At 51.7% G+C, this 17,172-nt stretch overlaps 1 protein-coding gene and 1 long non-coding RNA gene across 11 annotated transcripts in view; one reads left to right on the forward strand and one right to left on the reverse strand.

Moving 5' to 3' along the window:
• The window catches only part of RUBCN (rubicon autophagy regulator), a 29,574-nt gene extending 12,405 nt beyond the window's left edge, over window positions 1–17,169 (reverse strand). For 2 of the 10 annotated variants that reach the window (XM_030280589.4, XM_030280591.4), the window contains exons 1-9: window positions 17,062–17,169; window positions 7,100–7,253; window positions 5,222–5,305; window positions 4,140–4,299; window positions 3,859–3,965; window positions 3,149–3,289; window positions 2,743–2,899; window positions 1,967–2,515; window positions 1,372–1,416 (exon numbers count right to left, since the gene is read on the reverse strand). In XM_030280589.4, the coding sequence (XP_030136449.4) occupies window positions 1,372–1,416; window positions 1,967–2,515; window positions 2,743–2,899; window positions 3,149–3,289; window positions 3,859–3,965; window positions 4,140–4,299; window positions 5,222–5,305; window positions 7,100–7,138 (1,282 nt within the window). In that variant the 5' untranslated portion in view covers window positions 7,139–7,253; window positions 17,062–17,169. Of the gene's footprint in view, window positions 1–1,371; window positions 1,417–1,966; window positions 2,516–2,742; window positions 2,900–3,148; window positions 3,290–3,858; window positions 3,966–4,139; window positions 4,300–5,221; window positions 5,306–7,099; window positions 7,254–11,048; window positions 12,599–13,212; window positions 13,344–17,061 lie in introns of those variants that run through there. The other 8 variants (XM_012575735.5, XM_030280585.4, XM_030280588.4 and 5 more) reach the window with 5 other exon arrangements.
• LOC115496426 (uncharacterized) lies at window positions 13,405–14,558 on the forward strand. The gene is made up of 2 exons (XR_003961921.4): window positions 13,405–13,570; window positions 14,322–14,558. It is a non-coding gene; the product is annotated as an uncharacterized lncRNA (long non-coding RNA).
• Window positions 17,170–17,172: the final 3 nt, after the last annotated feature.

Raw genomic sequence — 17,172 nt, forward strand, 5'->3', positions numbered from 1 at the left:
CCCAGGAGCTTGGGTGCAGTGCTCAAGGTGACCTACATGGGCTGTGGGCAGGGCTCTGCCCCTTGCATGCACTGTGGTGCAACTCCCTGCCAGACTGAGCCAGTGGAGACTGCCAGGAGCTGGCCTGGCCAGAGACCGAGTACAGGTGGTGCTCTAGAGAGCCATGGCCCCAGGGAGCACCTGGATGGAGGGCCTGGGTGACAGAGGACTGCTGAAGGAGACTGAAAACACCCTGCCTGAATGGGACAGGAGCACACAGCTCTGGATAAAGAGCAGGTGCCAGCTGACAATCCTGAGCATAAAAGAAGGGCAACCATGTCCCTTCAACCTCCTACTCGCTTTTGTTCCCAGCTTTGTGCCATAACTCTGATGTGGCTGGAGGTTGATGAGCCCACCAATACCAGCCTCTCCTTGTGAAGCCCATGAAGCAGCAGTCACCAGGATGGAGCCTGGGATCAACCCACCCCACAGCCTGGGAGACAAAAGACTTGTCAGCGTAGGAGACTCTCAGAGCTACTCACTGCAGCCTGACAAGGTGTCCTGCAGCCACCTCAACACAGAAACCACCTCATGGGGTTGATGCCTGGGAATGCCACATACAATGGAGCCTGCTGCTGAAAGGTAAAGCAAGGCAGTGCTCAGCATCATCTGCTGGAGCAGGACACAGGGCTGGACACATCTCTCTGAACACCCATGGTCCCCAGGGAGGAGCCTTCCCTGACACAGGACCCTCAGCACTCAGATGTGAGCTTGACAAACCCAGTGCCACTTTTCATTGGATGCAAAACAAAACAGCCCATTTTTTTTGAGCTGCTGACTTTTTCTGCACGTGGGGCAAAGGGATGACAGCACCCCAGCATTTCTGCTCAGGGTAAAACCTGCCCTGAGCCCAAAAGAGCATCCAGGAGTCTCAGCTGTGGGTACATACACTGGAAATCAGTCAACATCAAACCTCCCTGTGCCACAGATCCATGAAATAACAGGAAAAATTAGACATCCAAGCCCATGTCTGGTTAGCTGCCAGCCTTATTCACTAGGTAAGAGAGGAAACCTCTCCTGGCTCTGGAAGCAGTGGGTGGAGGGAAGGGCAGGGGATGCAGCTCAGAGACTTGGTGGCCAGTGCTCCCTAACGCCATGCAGGGGAGCTGGAAACACTTCTGGGTCTGGGCCACTGCTTCCACAAACCAAGCTGGGATCTTTGGTCAGGCCACATGCATAAACCAGACCACACTTCAAAGCATCAGCTGGGACACAGTAAAGAAAGTTGGTTTTTTTTTTTTTGGTTTTCTAAATGAACACTAATGGATTGATGGCAATCCTGAACTTGATGCAATGATCACTAATGAAGGGCTGTTATACTGGCTCCCAAACCTGCCACTGGATCTTCTATTATAATGGTGATATCCCTGAGGCCTCCTGGGCAGACAGAGGAGGAGAAGAGCAGCGTTAAAGGAGAGAAAACAGAGACAGACTGGTTACTACTCAGCAAGGATCTCCACTTCCCCGGTGAAGGCAGCATCAGGGCAAACTCTCACAAACTGTTCGTCCCCTCACACTCCACTCTCTCCATCCCCACGTACTCACTCACTCAAGACCCCAGGAGAACCCAGCAGGCTACCAGTGAGATGACATAGTACCAGTTGGATGAGCCCAGGCCCCAGTCCCATAGCCCAGCCAAGCAAGGCCAGTGGAGAAGAACAGCTGATGCCACTGCATTGCTGCCATTTTCTAAGATTTTAGTAAAAGATGGCAATACCAGTAACAGTCCAGCCCAGGGCGTTCTGGGAAACAAGATGTCATCCCATCATTCCAGTGTAGAGCTGAAATCTAAGGGAAATGACCAACCACTTGCCCACTGTCCCTCTCTCCAACGTGATCCATGGAATCATGGGGGTGGCCAGCATCAGCCTCCTGGTACCAGGCACTCCCACACCCAGAAGCCATCCCAGAAAAGCTGTCCCATTACCGTGCAACTTCCCAGAAGTCACGTTGGTGTCAGAGTGTGAGCGCACATGGCTCTTCTTGAGGATGCCCTGTGGAGCTGAAGACTGTCCCTCTGAGAAGCTGGACCGGCGCAACAGGCTCAGGCCCCTGCTGCCACCTCCGCTGGCCCCCTGCTCCCCCAGGGATGATACTGAGTCCAGCTTCTGGGAGCTGCTGGAGGAGAAGAGTTTAGAGCTACTGCTCTTGGTGCTGCTGGTGCTGGTGCTGCTGCATGCCCGGCCCCGACGGCCCAAGTTCCCAATGGCCAGGTACTCTGGCCCGTCATTAACATCGCTCTGTGGATCATCCTGACTCCCTGTCCAAGTATCCTCGCTCTGGCTGGTGGTGCTGGAGCTCATCTCGCTGGCTGGAGAGAAGGGGTCTTTGGGTGAGGGGACGTGGAAGCGGGTGACAGAGCTGGGCTGCTCCAGAGGGGACCTGCCCTCGCTGAAGGAGGAGGACCGAGTGGACGGGCAGCGCTCCTGGGGCTGGCTGGAGTTGGAGCTGCCACAGGAACTCACTGGTCTCCTGTCTGGACAGAGGCGGGAACATGATTTCACACAGTGGCACAAGGAGACACATCCAGTGGCTATAAGCTTGTGGCTTCACACCAACATGCCCACCCACCACAGGCAAATCCCTCCCTCCCATCACGGGCATAAGTCTTCCATACCCATCCACCCCAACAGATACAAAGGCAGATAAAAAGGTAAAGTCTCTTCTGGGTCTACCCTAAGTTCCCCAGCCTACCCTCGATACCTGAGAGGCCAGAGGAGGCTGGATGTTGGAGGCTGGAGAAAGACCCAAAGCAGCGCTGCTGAGTGCAGGGGGCAGCAGGGACACACGGGCATGCAGGGAGGGCAGTCAGGCTCTGACTCTTGGTCACTGGAGATGGATTGTCACTCTTCCTGGTAAGCTGAAGAGGGGTGGCATCATCAATAAATCAGCATCTATGGGGCTACAAAAGAGCTGTCAAAAGGGCAGCTGTCAAATGCTGTCAGAAGAGCAGCAACAGAAAGGGATCAACCTGCAAATGCCTGGTCACCAACCACAAACAATGGAGCAGCCCTGGGAACATGAGGGTGGGGAGGGAAAAACATGGCAGCACAGAAGGGAAGCGGCTCTTTGGTCACAGCTACAGGACAGATTCCCATTGGGAAATTACCAGGCTCTCAGTGAAATGATCCAGGCAGCCCAGTGCTCCTGGCAGACGGCTCTTGTGTCCCTCAGCACTGTGATCACACATGTCTCTTGTCCCAGCAGAAGGGTCTGACGCGCACAGGGATGGCAGTGATGTGCCGGCCAGCTGAAAGAACACAGTCCCCATTTAACAAAGCCTCACTAATTGCTCTCTTCTGGGGACTCTGTGCAAAGAAGGCAGCTGCTGTTTCTGTCCTCTGGAGAGGGGCCAGCTGGTGCAGGGCTGCACAGGGGGTCACTGGCATGAGAAGGAGTAGGCACCCAGGTGTCCTGGGGCATTGCCCATCCTCTCAAGAGGGTGACTGTCCCTCATGACCAGGCAGCTCTGCGTGCTGGCCCTGAAGCCTGGGACTATTGGAGAGGGCTTTAAAGATGCCTCTTACAAGGAACTGGTCCTCAGGTCCTCTAACTGAAATCCTTGGTGCAAGCCTGAACCAAGGTGCCCCACTATAGGCTCCACACAGCCATCTCCAGCACTCTGACCCCTTACAGGTCACACAGGCAGGACAAGGACCAGTTCCCCTCTCTCCTCCCCACTTGGAGCAACTTTTACTAGTTCCAAGTCCAGCCCCTTGTCCAAGGGCTCCATATACCCTCAATGTCACCTTGAGGGAGCAGCCACAGCCAGCTGGCATCTGGGGAGAGCCACATGTAAAATCTGGGACCTCAACCCACCATGGAGGTGTCAATCTGAGCCAGAAGCCTGGGGTTGTTCTGCTCAACAGCTTCCAGGCACTGCAGCATGGCCGTGACGTGGGCGTCACTGAGCAGGAAGGCAGTATCTGGGGAGAAAAAAATGCTGCTCAAGGGAGTCCCTCTCACCCACACAGTTTGACACACCAGTTGCTCACATGCAAACCAACTTTTCTGCTGTCCTCCCTCACTCCCACACAGCTTGGAAATGCCACCAGCTAGATATTTTCCTAGTAAGGAGGAAAAGAACCATTGCCCTTTACCTGTGTAGAACTTCCTAATGTACTGCCGGTTCCCCAGGAGCGGCCTCAGCTGTGCTGACAGGCAGTGGCACTGCAGGCTGTGCTGCAGCCACAGCTGTGCAATGGCCTGGTCCCCTGGGCCCTCGGGGTCACGCTGGCCACTCTCCTGCAGGCTGATGAACTGGAAAGGGACATCAGGCACAGGTTAAGACAGGCAGAGGCAAGAAGGGGAACAGGGCTTGTTCTACCACATGGCTTTGGTCCCCTTTGATAACAGCAGCTTTCACATCCCGTCACTGTCAGCAGGAAAGAGGGCATGTCCCAGCAGCTCCTCAGCCATCAGGGAGGCAAAAGCACCAGGCAGGAACAATACTTCAAAGGTCACCCAGTGATCAAAGTCCTCTGACAGCCACCAGCACAATGAATTTCTCTTGCACACTCTCCTACCCATGAGCCCTGCCCCTGACCTGGAGCAACCCCACACTCCCAAATCAATCTGACTCCCGTAGTGACAGTCATTTTCCTGCTGACACATTAACTGGGAAAGGCTGTGGCAATGCCTGAGCTGCTGCAGCTTGCAGAGCTGGACTGGAGTTACACCCCCCTTCCCCTAGCAGAGGCTGGGCTCAGGGACCACCAGTGGCCAGCCCTTTGTGCCCATCCACAGTGGGAACCATGGATGCCAGCACGGGGCAGCTGAGGACCAGGAGCATCCCCATATGCCACTGGCTGGCACAAGTCACGAATGAGAGAATAAATGCATGCTGAAGCCAAAACCCAGGAATGGGACAGCCCAGGCCCTTAGAGATCTGCACAGACACAAGCACTGCTTGTGCCAGTTCCCTTGGTGATGCCTGCTGCACCCAGCCCAGCAAAACCAGAGACTGGCCTGGGAGAAATAAGCAGCCAATTGTCTCAGCCCAAGCCACACTGAATTCCCAGGACACAGATTGTACCCAAAAACACAGCTGTGTCAGCCTCCACAAGCCATGGAACAACTTTACTCACAACAGCAGAGGCAGCACTGTCCCACAGGTGAGGCTCCAGCCCAGCTGCCCTCTCCCCTCCCACTGGACACACAAGGCCACCCCAGCAGAACCCACCTTCTCCAGGTGATGAGCAGAGCCCGGACTCAGCCAGCGAATGTCCTTCACAAACTGCCAGTAATCCTTCTGTCTGCAGCACACCTGCCCAGGACAGGCACAGTCAGGTGCCACCTCCCAAGTGCCAGTTAAATGAGAACATCCCCCTTAGCCCCTCACTGCCATGAGAGGTCATGCTGTTTGCCTCAGCTTTATTCAGACAATGAGGACTTTTTTAAGTTATTCTACCCCTTAGAGAGGAACAGCAACAGAGTTTCTGTTTCCTCTCCACCCTATTGGCTGTAAGTACAGACCTAAAAAGTGTCTCTTCACCAAAAACCTGATTATTTTTACTTCCATCCCTATTTCCTCTTTCACAAGTGACAGAGAAATGGTTTCTGTTTTGGTGGTTTATTTTGTTTGGTGGGGGAGTAGTTTGTTTTATAAGACTAGAAAACTAACATGGCAATTTTAGTTTTCTAGACTGCATTTGGTTTTCTGGACAAACAAATAATATTAATTCAAAAGTTTAAAAACCTCTTACCCTAGTTTTCTTAATGTGTACATATGGACTTTTTTTTTTTTTTTTTTTTTTTTAAATTCCCAACTGTAAGCAAAGAAGTTGCCAAGAAAATAAAAAGTAAAAGGAAATGTTTTGCTGGAGCAACTATGAGCCAACGGCTGTTAGGAATCTGTATTTTTATGGGCCACTTTTTGCAACTCCTATAGCTTGACTGGTGTCACACATGCCTGATCAGAGGAGACATTCCTGAGTGGAAGAGCTGTCTCTGCCTACAGTAAAAGCACTGAGGAAGGTAACACACCATCCTGCTTTGCAGGTCTGGCATGAACTGCTACCAACAGACAGACTAGTATAAATCTTTTAAACCTCACTTCCTGAAGCCTGCGAATAGCAGGTCTGTCAGAAGGGAGCACTGCACTTCTCACATGGACAAGGTAGCTCCTCTCTCTGTCCATCTTCCAGGGCAGGTCCCTGGTCCATGCAGCTGGGGACTAACAGGAACAGAGCAGCACCTCAACTAATGGTGTCTAAATAAATCCAGAGAGCAAAGCTCCCTGCTCAGAGAACCTGCCAGTCTGCCTCTTCCTGGAGGCTTTTTAGCTTGGGTGCAGCAGTGCCTAGGTGCAGTTTTCCTGATCTGGGACCCAGCTGGCCCGTGCAAGCTGCCTGGGGCTCCTCTGTGCTGTTCTGCTCTCTCTGGGTGGCAGATCCACTGATGGGGAGCCTGTCCCCAGGCAAGCCCTACAGCCTTGTTCAGCTTTCCACTGTAAATAAATTGCTGGTAATTGCAAGCTGAAGGGGAGATCTTTAAGCCTCTGCACACAAGTGGGAAAGAGAAATTCTTCCAGGCAGCCACAGAAGGGGGGAAGGCTGAGTGAGCAACTGCAGGCACAACAAGAGCCTGGAAAGAGTGATCCCATTCACACAGAGCATGGGTTTGGCTGCCAGCTCCTGTTACTAACACAGCTAACCAGAAACAGTAAAGATGAGAGGTTTCTCTTGCCAGGCCCCGCTGGGGACTTGTCCAAGTGCAGATGATACGGGGCTGACTCACTGCAAATGCAATTTAATCACTTGGCTGCAGCAGAAAGAAAGGAGAGAGGGGCTGGCCTCAACACAGGGGGCACAAGTACTTAGAAAAACCATATTGAAAGTAGATGAGATAGAAAGAACGTGCACCCAGGTCCCTCTGCCAACCACAGCATTTACCAGGCAAGCTCAGCCCCTGCTTGGATCACTTCCCAGCTGGTTACAAGCGCTGTGCCCACTCTGCTCTGAGCACAGAAGTGAGCTGCAGCACCTTCTTATGACAGGCACTGAGGCCACGACAGACAGACAGACAGACAAACAGTCGTGCTGGCAGGACAGAGCCATACCTTGTCATGGATGAGCCCATGGTAGAGGATGCTGTGCATGTCTCTGCAGAGCCGCTCCAAGCCGCCATACTTGGACCAGACATTTGGGTTGCTGATGGACACCAAACCTTCCACTGTGGTCTTCAAGTTGCCAAGGAGCTTCCAGTGCTCTTTCCTGCACAGGAACACAGCAAGATGTATCAGAGACACAGCAAGTGGGAACTTCACAACAGGAATATGATATTGCACTCTCTCGAAGGAAACTCTGTTCAGGCTGAAACCTTTGGTAGTCAGAAACTAGCAAAGGTGAGCTGAAGCACTTGGTGCATCCCTGTGGTCTCCCACACATGGTTTGTGGACAACAGGCCATATTGTAATGATTCTTCTGATGAGTTGCAGCCACCACCAGGAGACAGAACAGACTGATGCCTCCTGCAATGCACCACATGCCCAGTCTGGGCCAAAAAACCTGGGGATTAACTTTCTAGCAGGCTCTTGTTCACTGACATGCTCTCTCTAAGAGAGCAACAGGCCCTCAGGAGCACAGCAGCTGTATGGAAGGGTGTGAGGCCCAGCACACTGAGCAGACCCTGTGTTTACAGAGCATCATTCCCTGAGCAATGCACATCACATCGAGAGCTCCAGTCCTGTCAGGATGCAGAGGTGCTCCTCTCCCAGGGGGATGACACTTCATCTACATCTCCTGCTGTACAGCCGCTCTCTTGGCCCTGACCTGCTGTAGGTACAACCTGCAAAAACATTATCATCTTATGGACAGAGATTAGCAAACTGCTGCACAACAGTTCATCAGTATCATCCCCCCTGGCTGCTCTGCGTGCAGCAAGAAATCACCATTATCTACCACAAAGCAGGAGCGACGGTGTGGAGACGTAACATCATTTGACTATGGAAAAGCAGCTTTGGGGAAGGAAGCTTTGGGTGACTGAGATTCCCACTCAAGCTGTTTGACAATGTTGCCAGATGAACAGCAGCTGTCAAAAACACATTCAAATAGGAGCCATTCTCTCAGGAGAACAGGAATGTTGCAAGGTACAGTTAGGAGTGCAAATAACCAAAAAAATAAAAGTCTCTGCAAGGTTTGTAACAAAAGCACCCTAACTGACACCTTAGCATGAAAGTTCAAGTTTTCAACTGGCAAGAAACACGATGGTGTTTCAGAAGTTAGTCCCTCTCACAGCCAAAACCAAACTGGATTTCCAAAACACAAGGGGAAAAAGAAGCAAAACAAATAAATAGCATTATTTAAAACTGCTCTCATTTTCATCCCTCAGGGATCAAAGTGTGGGCTGCATACTCCTGGTAATTACAACAAAGCTTTTCTCACCAATATTCTCTTTTTGAGACTTGTTCACTACTGCTAAACTGATTAGTTGAACAAGCAGATTAATTAATCATTAATTATTGACTCTACTTCAAGCTGCCCATTCATATCACTTCCTCATGAGGGAAACATCACCACTTCCAGTGCCCACCTAAGCTTAAACCACACAGAAACCAACCCATCCCACCAGCAAAGCCTGTCACCCTGACAGCACCAGAGCTCTGTACCAGATCTGCAGTGCATGCAGCAGCATGTGTATGTTCATGTTGTACTCAAACTAATAGGCCTGGGGCTTTATCTCAGACGAGACTGAAGAAAAATGCAGATCAAATATAAATCAAAGGCAGCTTCCTGAAGGAGATACAGCCATGATCCAGCTCTGCTGAATTTAGGGGCTTTTCCCATCCCTGCCCGGAGCAATGCAGATGTTCTTTGGCTGTGGGTGCCTAGAGAGGAATCCCTGCAGCCACTGAGCTCAGAACATCAGCAGCTCCTCCCTAAGATATTTCTAACACTCCGAGTTAGGAAATGCAAGTGAAAGCTCAGCCACGCCACTGATATTCCAAGTCAGTGAGTCAGGGGAACTCCCTCCCATGTTATTTCATGCTATAAAAAGCAGGTGATGCACACAAGGATGTGTGTACAAGGGTAGCACACACAGAGACGTGCCTTTCTAAATGAATGGTTGGTCTCATTAAAGGACTTGTGCATCTCAGGAGGTAAAAACCAGGATCCATGGCTCTTTCCTAGCATGGGGAAACTAAGGGTAAGCAATCCTTGAACAAAATAATCACAAAATGTTAAAACATTGAACACAGAAGCACATAGAGAATAAGCCACATAATTAAAGCGCCTTTGCAAAGGTGATCCTGAACCCACCAAAAGTGAATTAAATCCTGGTAGACAGTAAGTATTCTATGGGACTTGTTGGCCCAAAGCAGTTCACAAGTTGGACACACAAGATCTTTCTGATATCCAAACCCCAGCTGTTTCTGGGCTGGAACATGCTGAAAAGTACAGAGTGACACACGGCTGAAGACATGAGGACCCATACAGCTGGCTGCAGGTGGCAGGGAAATAGAGCACAGCTAACCACATTTCAGCTTTGACTGGACTCTGGGGCAACCCTGAATTAGCAGCAGGGTGTGCTCCCCTGCCAGAAGGGATGAAGATAGGCCAAGTTCCCTTTTCTTTTGGTGTTCAGAGCATTACTAAGAAATCTGTTTTTTCCTGAATAAGGAGAATTCTCCTTTGCTAATGCTATAGAAAGCCTGGCATGGGGTAAAGCAAATTCATATTACATCGTGAGAACACCCCAATTTACAGTAAGGCAAAGTGAATAATACCCCGGAGGGTCACAGAACAAGACCAGAGCTTCCCCTGCAAGAACCACATGTGTTTCTGCTCTCCTGATCTAGCAGAGCTTGGTTCCCCCAATCAGAAGGGCCACGGGTATTTGACAGGGCCATGGAGCAGCAGTGAGATGTCAGCTGCATCCCTCTCCTCCCTTAAACACAACCTCTGATCCAGCCTCCAATTTTAATGACCAACTCCACCACCCAACTTGGCACTGGGTCTCCTTTCTTTACCACAGCAAACTCCATCTTCAAGTACAGCAACACCAACCTGCCATCGGGAACTTTCCCAAATATAACTGAACCTTTTGCACTGGAGTGATAAAACACAGAATACAGCCTTGTAGCAAAAAATGGCCTAATGCTGCCACTGCTGACAACAGGGAATGCTGCTTGCTCTTCCATGGCTTCTTCAGCCCCTCCATGCCAGCAAGGGTAGGAACTTCTCTTGGTCCAAGTCAGCAAACCTGACTCACAGCAGAGGCAAGGAGCCATGCTGCTGACTTCTTCATTTAAAATAAAACCAAACCCTGATTACTTTCCAAAACAGAATCACACAAGTAGACAGTGTTCAAAAATGAAAAATAAAAATGAAGCTCATCTTTCTTGCAAACATCATCTGCTGTGTATCTCCTGTGCTCTGCAGGAGGCACCCAACAATGGCTGCTTGAATCCTGACCTCCACCTGGAAGACTCTCTTGATCCTTCTTAGCACACTAAACAGGTTGGGCTAAGGATGCTGAGGTTACGGAGCGACTTCTGACAAATATCTAAGGACACTCATTCCTGCGCTGGCTGTCAGTTCTTCCTGCAGAAACTGAAAACTGCCCTGCACAGAGCCTGCTCCTGCCTCGCTGTCCCCAGATCTCCCAGACAACCAGCAGCCCCTTCCCTGGACTCCCCCGCCTGCTCCTCCAGCAGGCTCAGCACTGCTGGGAAAAGGGATTAAAGAAAGCCAGGCTTCGTGCAATTCATCTGCAGTCGCGGGGAGTGGCTGACAGGCAGAGGAAGCCAGAAGAGCTCTGCCAGCCCAGCAGGGATGGGCAGGAATAGCTGAGCAGGCTGGCTGGAAAAGGAACACGCAGTGAAACTCACATCCATGCTAAAAGCTGGCACTGATAGAAAATGGGGGCACAACCACAAAAGGTGCCCCCAGCAAACACAGCCCAGACGTGCTGCTTGCTGATGCATTCTTGCTCTGCACTGGCAAAGGATGAGGGAAGAAAATAGGGATTAAAGGTGTTTTTTAACCTTCCCATGGCAGATAGCTCACCTGCTCATCTGGCTAAGTCTCTCCCAAGCAGATGACCACAACTTATTGACCCAGGGTAGTGTCCATTGGGCTTCAACCTGCACAGGACCTGCCTGTGATGAGCATGCAGGCAGCCAGAGGCAGTGACAGGCAGAGCAGATCCCCACAGCAGCCCACCCCACTGAGAGCAGCTGCTCATATCCCTCCATTGCTCACAGCACAGGTTCCCTTCAGGAACCCTCTCCTCTGGCCCTGTTGTCCCTGTGGGTCTTCCTGGTGCCAGAGACAAAGGTGTCAGCTCGCTGCTAACCTGCCCAGCTGACCACTGGCCCATCTGCTCCCCCTAGGACTGCTGTGTCCTCTGCACCACACCAAGAGCCTCCTGCCTCCAAGGACAATGTCCTCCCTGTACACTGGCATTACCGCCCTGCCACTTGATGCATTTCAGACCTGCTGCTAGGAGGAAAAATCCAGCACAAGGTCTTAATTTTCCTCTCCTGTGCTGACTGAAGGATGGACTTCAACAAAATAACTTTTGTTTCTGCATTTTCTGTAATGCACAAGAAGATGGATCCAGTGATCTCTATATATTCCCTATTGGTAACTGCCACAATCCAGTGTGAAATGGCACCTCACTGGGAATAAAAATGCTAACCACATCACACAAAATATAAGGCAGCGTAAGGCCCATGCTGGATCCTCCCCAAGGCATCAGTGCCAGCCAGGAGAATAAGCAGGCTCCTGCGTGTGCAGTCACCAATGGGGGATGATGCCCTCCTTGTCCCTGTAGGAGTGCTGGGGATGGCACCACCCCATCCCTATTAGTCACACGATGGCAGAGTCTGGTAGTGCAGGACTTGTGCTTGCAAAGGCAAGAAAATGCACAAAGATGAGCCTGGAAAGACAAAGCAGTGAATGCAGTCAATTCCTTTTACCATTTGGAACCTGATGTGTCTGAAGCATTAGTAAAGAGGGAGAACAGCTCAAACCATGCAGATCAGAAGGCACCCCAAACCTGTGCTATAGCTTTAAAAGCACCAGTAGCATTTTCCCAGCTGATATAGCAAGCAGGAATAGAGCGACTGGCTGAGCCCCTCAGATAAGGAATGCTTCTCTCCCATATCAAGTTTCGGCTGCTCCTTCCTCCCCAGCCAACACTTCCAATTTCCATCCAACATTTGCCCTGTGCTCGTGAGCGCCAGGGCAAAATCATTGCACATGTAAAAACCTGAAGTAAATAGAACTCGTCATCAAAACACCTCCAGGAAACAGCCTCTGCTGCTCATAAATGCTACCAAAAAAACCACCAGGCCTGAAGCACATATGAAGACCACACAGCCGAGATCACCATGCTCACCACCAGCCATGTGCAGGCAGGTGCAGGGCCTCGCCTTCAGGAATAAAGAGATAAATAAATAAATTTCTGTTCAGCACCTAGAAGAGGGGATGCAGATGACTGCCAGAAGGACAGGAGACAGGATGCCAGAGCAGCAAGCTGCAGAACCACCTGAAGGGTGGCAGCACGGCTTTAGGGCGCGGTGGTTTCACCCTTAAGCTCAAGGCATGTGAAGCAGAGACCTGGCAGCTGCTGTGCGGCCCACGGCTGATGGGGGACAGAGTGGGGACAGGGCACCAGCTACTGAGGGTACACATCCGTGGCCATCATTGCGGCTCCAGTGGCTGAGACTCCTTCCCAGGGCAGCGAGTAGAGCGATGTGCTGGCCTCGCGTGGGTGATGGCTCTGACAGCCCGGCCCGCCGTGTGCTTCCTCCCACGAGAGACCGAGCCGGGGGCAGTGTCACGCTCTGCAAGCAGCGATCCGACTCACGAGAGGTTTGTTCATTCCCTGCTCGCCCACAGGTACCCCCACGCACCCACGCAGGACGTGAGCTCTCCAGGAGCATCCCCCGCGCATCCCTACTGCTGCCCAGGCACCACGCACCGCTGGCACTGCTGCCACCCGCGTTCCCGCACGCACATCCCGCGCCGCGTCCCAGACACACTTACACACACACACACGCACGAGTGTGGCCGCCCCACGCGTGCACACGCACACACAGCGCCCTGCCGCCCCCACGCAGCCCCACAGCCGGCCACTGCCGCCCCCACCACACCCGGGCGCCCCCGCGGGCCGAGCCCCGGCACCCCGCCCCTCCCGCGCGTGTCCCGCCGCGCGCGGCCCCACCGGCTCTCCGCGTGCCCCGCGTGGGGCCCGATCTCCATCCCGGCCCCGCCGCCGCCACCGCGACGCCGTCACGCGGGAGGGGCGAGCGCCCGCCCCGCCCCGCCCCGCCGCACCCACGGACTACAGCTCCCGGCGCGCACCGCGCCGCCCCGGCGCACCCAGTGCCGCGGCGGACTACAACTCCCAGCGTGCACCGCGGCGTTCGGGCGTTATGACGGGCGGCCCGCTGCAGCCTCCCACGCCCCGGAGCTTTCGGTGTCCCCCCGCGTTCAAAGCGCTGGGAAAAAAACACAAGGATTGGTGAAATAACCCTCACCAAATCCTGCCTTGCACGTGATGAGGAAAATGCGACGGCAAGGTAAAAAAAAACCAAACAACGTGTCCCTGAGGGACAGCCCATGCACCGATCACACCTGCAGAGAAACGGAAAGAGCGTTCTGCTCTACCGCCCACTGCGAGGAGGACGTGGAAAATACAGCAAAGACGTGCCTTCCGCCGAAATGCGGTGAAATGAGACTTCAAAAAGGAAAAAGTGATGCTGAGAATAGTCAATGACAAATTATTATCAGAGAGAAAACCTAGATACGTCTCTGGAGTTGTCTGATGCCTCAAAAACCAAAGCCAGGCATTTGTAAAATGGAAATTCCCTATAACTGTCACTTGAAATGAGAACTCTGTGCTGCATACATGAAAAAGCACCCCTTGACCCGACATTTTCTATGTGGTTTATTTTACCAGTACAGTACTTCCACAGCACAGAGGGATACAAGATTCTGTACTGCTGTTCTTGATAATAACAACAATAACTTATTTTTCAGAACATGCTTAGTGAAGAGACCAGGACTTCTCATGCATCATAATTGCATACAAGTGTGGAACAACAACTTGAATCCAGTCGTCAGGCAGAAATTCCTTTTGTAGAGCCCACTGATTGAAAGCACTGCCTGTACATGGCATGTTAGGTCTCAGGGCATCAGACTGTGTTGACTCTCACAGTAAACATATTGGAGGAAATCAAGTCATCTGGACTACTGTGATTGTTAGATGATCATGTCTAGTGAAATGGAACATGCAGATAAAATTAACAGATCTAATTTCATTCTTTGTAGCCCTCAGTGCCACGTAGAAGATTTGTCACTTGGCTGGATGCTGACACACTCCTGAGAGCCAAACAGCAAACCAAGAGCTGATGTTTGTATGGTTGCCTTTGTGATCCCAAACCATTCTGAACACAGAAAGAAAATACTCTTCAGGATCACACCTTGTGCCTGGTTTTCTGTTGTGCTGAGCAGCAGACAGCTGGTATCCTGTTTGTGTAATAAACACAGCTGGTGGATATGGTAAAATCTGGATTTGGTCTGATTTCACTTGTCACCAGGACAGGTAGCATCTGCCACTTTTGCAGTTCATGTGTTTGTTGGGAGTAAACAGAGCATTTGTTTATTGGTGTGACACAGTCCCCAGATGGAGCTGGACCCTTCAGCCTCATGGGCATTTGACTTAATGCTTTTTCAAAAATACATCTTTTGGCACCTCTATTTTTAGTAGTTCATGGTAATCTGGCAATAGCATATTTGCTTTAGAAATGTAGCCTGATTATAAGAACCTCCCACTTGTCATCAATCACTTGTCATCCAATCTCACCTGGGGGAAAATGTTATCAAAAGTTTTTAAATCTATGGGTCCAAAACTCCATGTCTGAACTTCTGCTGCCCCTGGAGAACACAGAGAAGAAAACAGGGTGGAACTGTCAGCCTCCAGCACTGTGGTCACGAGTTTCTCCTGCCTGAAGGGAAAATCTCTCACTAGCTGGAGGTGTCCTGTGACAGTAACTGAGCCATTCTGTTCTAGACAATAGGAAGCAGCTCGAGGAACATCCAGAAACATATTTTTGGCCTTATTTAAAAAGAGATGGATAAAGAGTGTAAATGGAGAGAGCAAGGCCTTGTCAGCAGTCTGTAGTACAGGACACAGCTGAGGACAGAAAGCTTAAACTCACTCCTCTTATTCTTGCCTTTCACGGTAACACTCCTAAAAGATCTCCCATTTTTCAGAGCAGGTAGCTCCCAGCACAGCAGGACAGAACTGTGACAGGGATTACACACGCTGGAGCTCACTGTGTGTCAGGTACTCGGGATATTGCACTCGCCACAGAGTGTTTATTTTAGCAAATGCACATATGGAATATGTGGGCAATGAAAGAAATGTGGGAGTGTTCCTGCTGGAAGGAGGAGTGTGCAAGGTCATGTATGGAAATAATTATCCCTACCCAAGGGCATTTGCAATACAGTCCCTGCAGTCTCGGTATGGAGCTCCCCCTCTGGAGGCAAGCAGGCAGTCCCTAAAACAAGCTATGCTTTGGTCATGCCACCTTTAGGACGGCAGCCTCAGCACAGCTCCCAGAGAAAACTCGGGGAGGTGTGGACAGTAATGCCAGGTGACTGTTGTGAGGAGAAACAGGTGTGGCTTTTCCTTTCAGCATTTACTGCCTAGCTTCTGACAGAAGTTCATCCTCTGAGATCACCTTGTCAGTCCACCTGCTCCTTCCTTTTCTGTCTCTGGAACTCGGTGACCAATTTCAACCAACCATGAGCAAGATGTAGAGATAATCACTATCCCTTAATTGTAATAGAGTGTCAAATGAAGAAAGTGCTGTTGTGTAAAAAAGCCCTGTTATGTGTAACTTGTTTAGCAGCAGCCAGCTGCCCACTAGGCACATGTGTACTGCTGACCCACCAATACCACAGCTCCAAAGAATGCAAATATACAGGGAGGAGGGAAAGGCTTTGCTAGATTCCTTGTTAAAAAAAACAGCTTCTCTTTTGAATTTCGCAATCATGCGATTCTGACCAAAAACTGGCAAAGATAACAACTCTGAAAAGAACCCAAAGAGAACAATTTATGGACACATTGTTCTGGGCTTAAGTAGTAGTTTTAAGCTTTACATGTTATTTTGAAATGAGAACCTAGATTGAACTCTGCTGTTTGACGTTTCAAAACATAATCGTGCTCAAAACCACCCTGCATTGGTTTTGTTGTTCACAGAACAGATTACTTCTCTCAATTGCACAGGGTCACAGGCAAAAGCATCTCATAGTCAGCTTCTCAGCTGAACACCCTTCACTGCCCTGCAATACTGAATGCTTGGATTGGAGGGACATTTAGAGGTCATGTGGTCTGACCCCCCTGCCATGAGCAGGGATATTTTCAACTAGATCAGGCTGCTCAGAGCCCCATCCAATCTGACCTTGAGTGTTTCCAGGGATAGGGCATCCACCACCTCCCTGGGCAGTCTGTGCCAGCATTCTACCACTCTCATTGTAAAAAACATTCTTCCTTATATGCAGTCTAAATCGACCCTCTTTCGGTTTAAAGCCATCACCCCTTGTCCTGTTGCAACAAACCCTGCTTAAAAACCTCTCCTCATCTTTCTTAGAGGCCCCTTCAAGTTCTGGAAGTCTGTAATGAGATCTCCTTGAGCCTTCTCTTCTCCAGGCTGAAAACCCCCAAATCTTCCAGCCTGTCTTCATAGGAGAGGCGCTCCGTGCTTCCAACCACCTCCGTGCCTCCTCTCAGCAGCCAGCAGGTCTGCAGCCCGCACAACCGCCCTGCGCCCCGCGCCCTGCCGGCAGCTCTGCTTCCCAGCGCCGCCGCCCTCCCCGGGCCCAGGCCGGTGCGCCCCTCACTCCTCCCAAGGACACCGGCCCTGGAGAAGCCGCTTCGGGAAGCGGCCGCGGCGCCCCGCGGGACCCGCGCCCCCGCCTCGCCCCCGCCTCGCCCCCGCCTCGCCCCGGCCTCGCCCCGGCCTCGCCCCCGCCTCGCCCCCGCCTCGCCCCCCGCCCGCTGTACCTGCTCCTCCCGGCCGCCAGGGGGCGCGCTGCCAGAGGGGCGCTGCGCCGTTGCCCGGCGCGAGCGGCAGTGCCCTGGCTGGGCGGAGCTGCTGCGCATGCGCAGGCCCGG

Source organism: Taeniopygia guttata, chromosome 9, assembly GCF_048771995.1.
Source record: "Taeniopygia guttata chromosome 9, bTaeGut7.mat, whole genome shotgun sequence".
Taxonomy (NCBI): Eukaryota; Metazoa; Chordata; class Aves; order Passeriformes; family Estrildidae; genus Taeniopygia; species Taeniopygia guttata.